The 1,017-nt window shown below is 50.7% G+C and overlaps 1 protein-coding gene across 1 annotated transcript; it reads right to left on the reverse strand.

Moving 5' to 3' along the window:
* Positions 1–277: 277 nt before the first annotated feature.
* Tsp_13110 (conserved hypothetical protein) lies at positions 278–957 on the reverse strand. Its single transcript, XM_003369872.1, has 2 exons — positions 583–957; positions 278–538 (listed from the first exon to the last, which is right to left on the reverse strand). The coding sequence occupies exons 1-2, from the start codon at positions 955–957 to the stop codon at positions 278–280; spliced, it is 636 nt and encodes a 211-aa protein (XP_003369920.1).
* Positions 958–1,017: the final 60 nt, after the last annotated feature.

The following is a 1,017-nucleotide window of genomic DNA, read 5'->3' on the forward strand; positions in this document are numbered from 1 at the left end:
CAGTTTGAACGACCGGAAATTATCGGATTGTATCACTCGGGGTCGGCCTCTGCGGGAGATAAATCTCCGGAGACCTTGTAAGAAGCTATCCGTTGTCTGCTCTCTGAGGAGCTCTAGATGTACCGCTCTGGTTGTCATGCATGTGAATATGCAGACATAGGCCTTGTTCACTCGGACATTGCGCCCCTGTACATCTGGGCGGATAAACAGTGGACCTGCAAAGTCCACGCCGGTATGGATGAATGGTTGTGTTTCAGTCACTCGGTCGGCCGGTAAGTCACCCATTCGGAGTCGGTAGGGTTGCGCATCGACTCTGCGACATACCGGACATGAGCGGATTATCTTCTTTACAGCATTTCTGGCTCTGATGATCCAAAATTTTGTTCTGATGGCTACCAGGGTTTGGGTGACACCGGCATGTATCTGCCTGACGTGGTGATCTTTGATTAGCAGCTCTGTCACCGGGTGATTGTGAGGGAGGATGATTGGATGTTTGGACTCTGGAGGCAGAGTGGATCGCCTCAGACGTCCGCCGACTCTTAGCAAACCATCTTGATCTAAAAATGGTTCAAATTCCCTCACCCGATTAGCCGAGTCGGGCTTGATGCCGAACTCCTTCACCTGGACCTCTCTGAGCCATAGTGTTTCAGCGTCGGATAATTCCTTCACTGAAAGATTAACATTGTTTGTTCTCTCGCTCACTGAATTTTGGCAGTTTCGCGCGAAGCGCAAGCAGTAAGCGGTTACTCGGATTAGTGTCTCATAACGACTATACCGGGTTGGGTTGATTACCTGCTCAACCCCGCAGCCATCTGTTTGGCTAGCTAAGACCTTAACAGTTTTTTGCTCAACTGTTAGGTGCTCGTTGTCGTCTATTCTCACCACTGGCTCCGTTGGCCAGTTTTCTCTGCCTTGCATCAGCCATGGTGGGCCGTGCCACCATAGGGCTGTGTTCATTAGAGTGCCTAGCGAACAACCTCGACTGGGAATGTCCGCTGGATTTTCCTTAGTCGGACA

Source organism: Trichinella spiralis (assembly GCF_000181795.1).
Source record: "Trichinella spiralis strain ISS 195 chromosome Unknown Scfld1361, whole genome shotgun sequence".
In the NCBI taxonomy this organism is placed as follows: Eukaryota; Metazoa; Nematoda; class Enoplea; order Trichinellida; family Trichinellidae; genus Trichinella; species Trichinella spiralis.

Excerpts from the sequence above, each read along its gene's own strand:
- Tsp_13110 (XM_003369872.1), bottom strand. The coding sequence starts at position 957 with ATGAACACAGCCCTATGGTGGCACGGCCCACCATGGCTGATGCAAGGC. Across the intron at positions 539-582 it reads AGCCCGACTCGGCTAATCGG|AGTCGGCGGACGTCTGAGGC; the intron begins GTGAGGGAATTT and ends TGGTTTGCTAAG.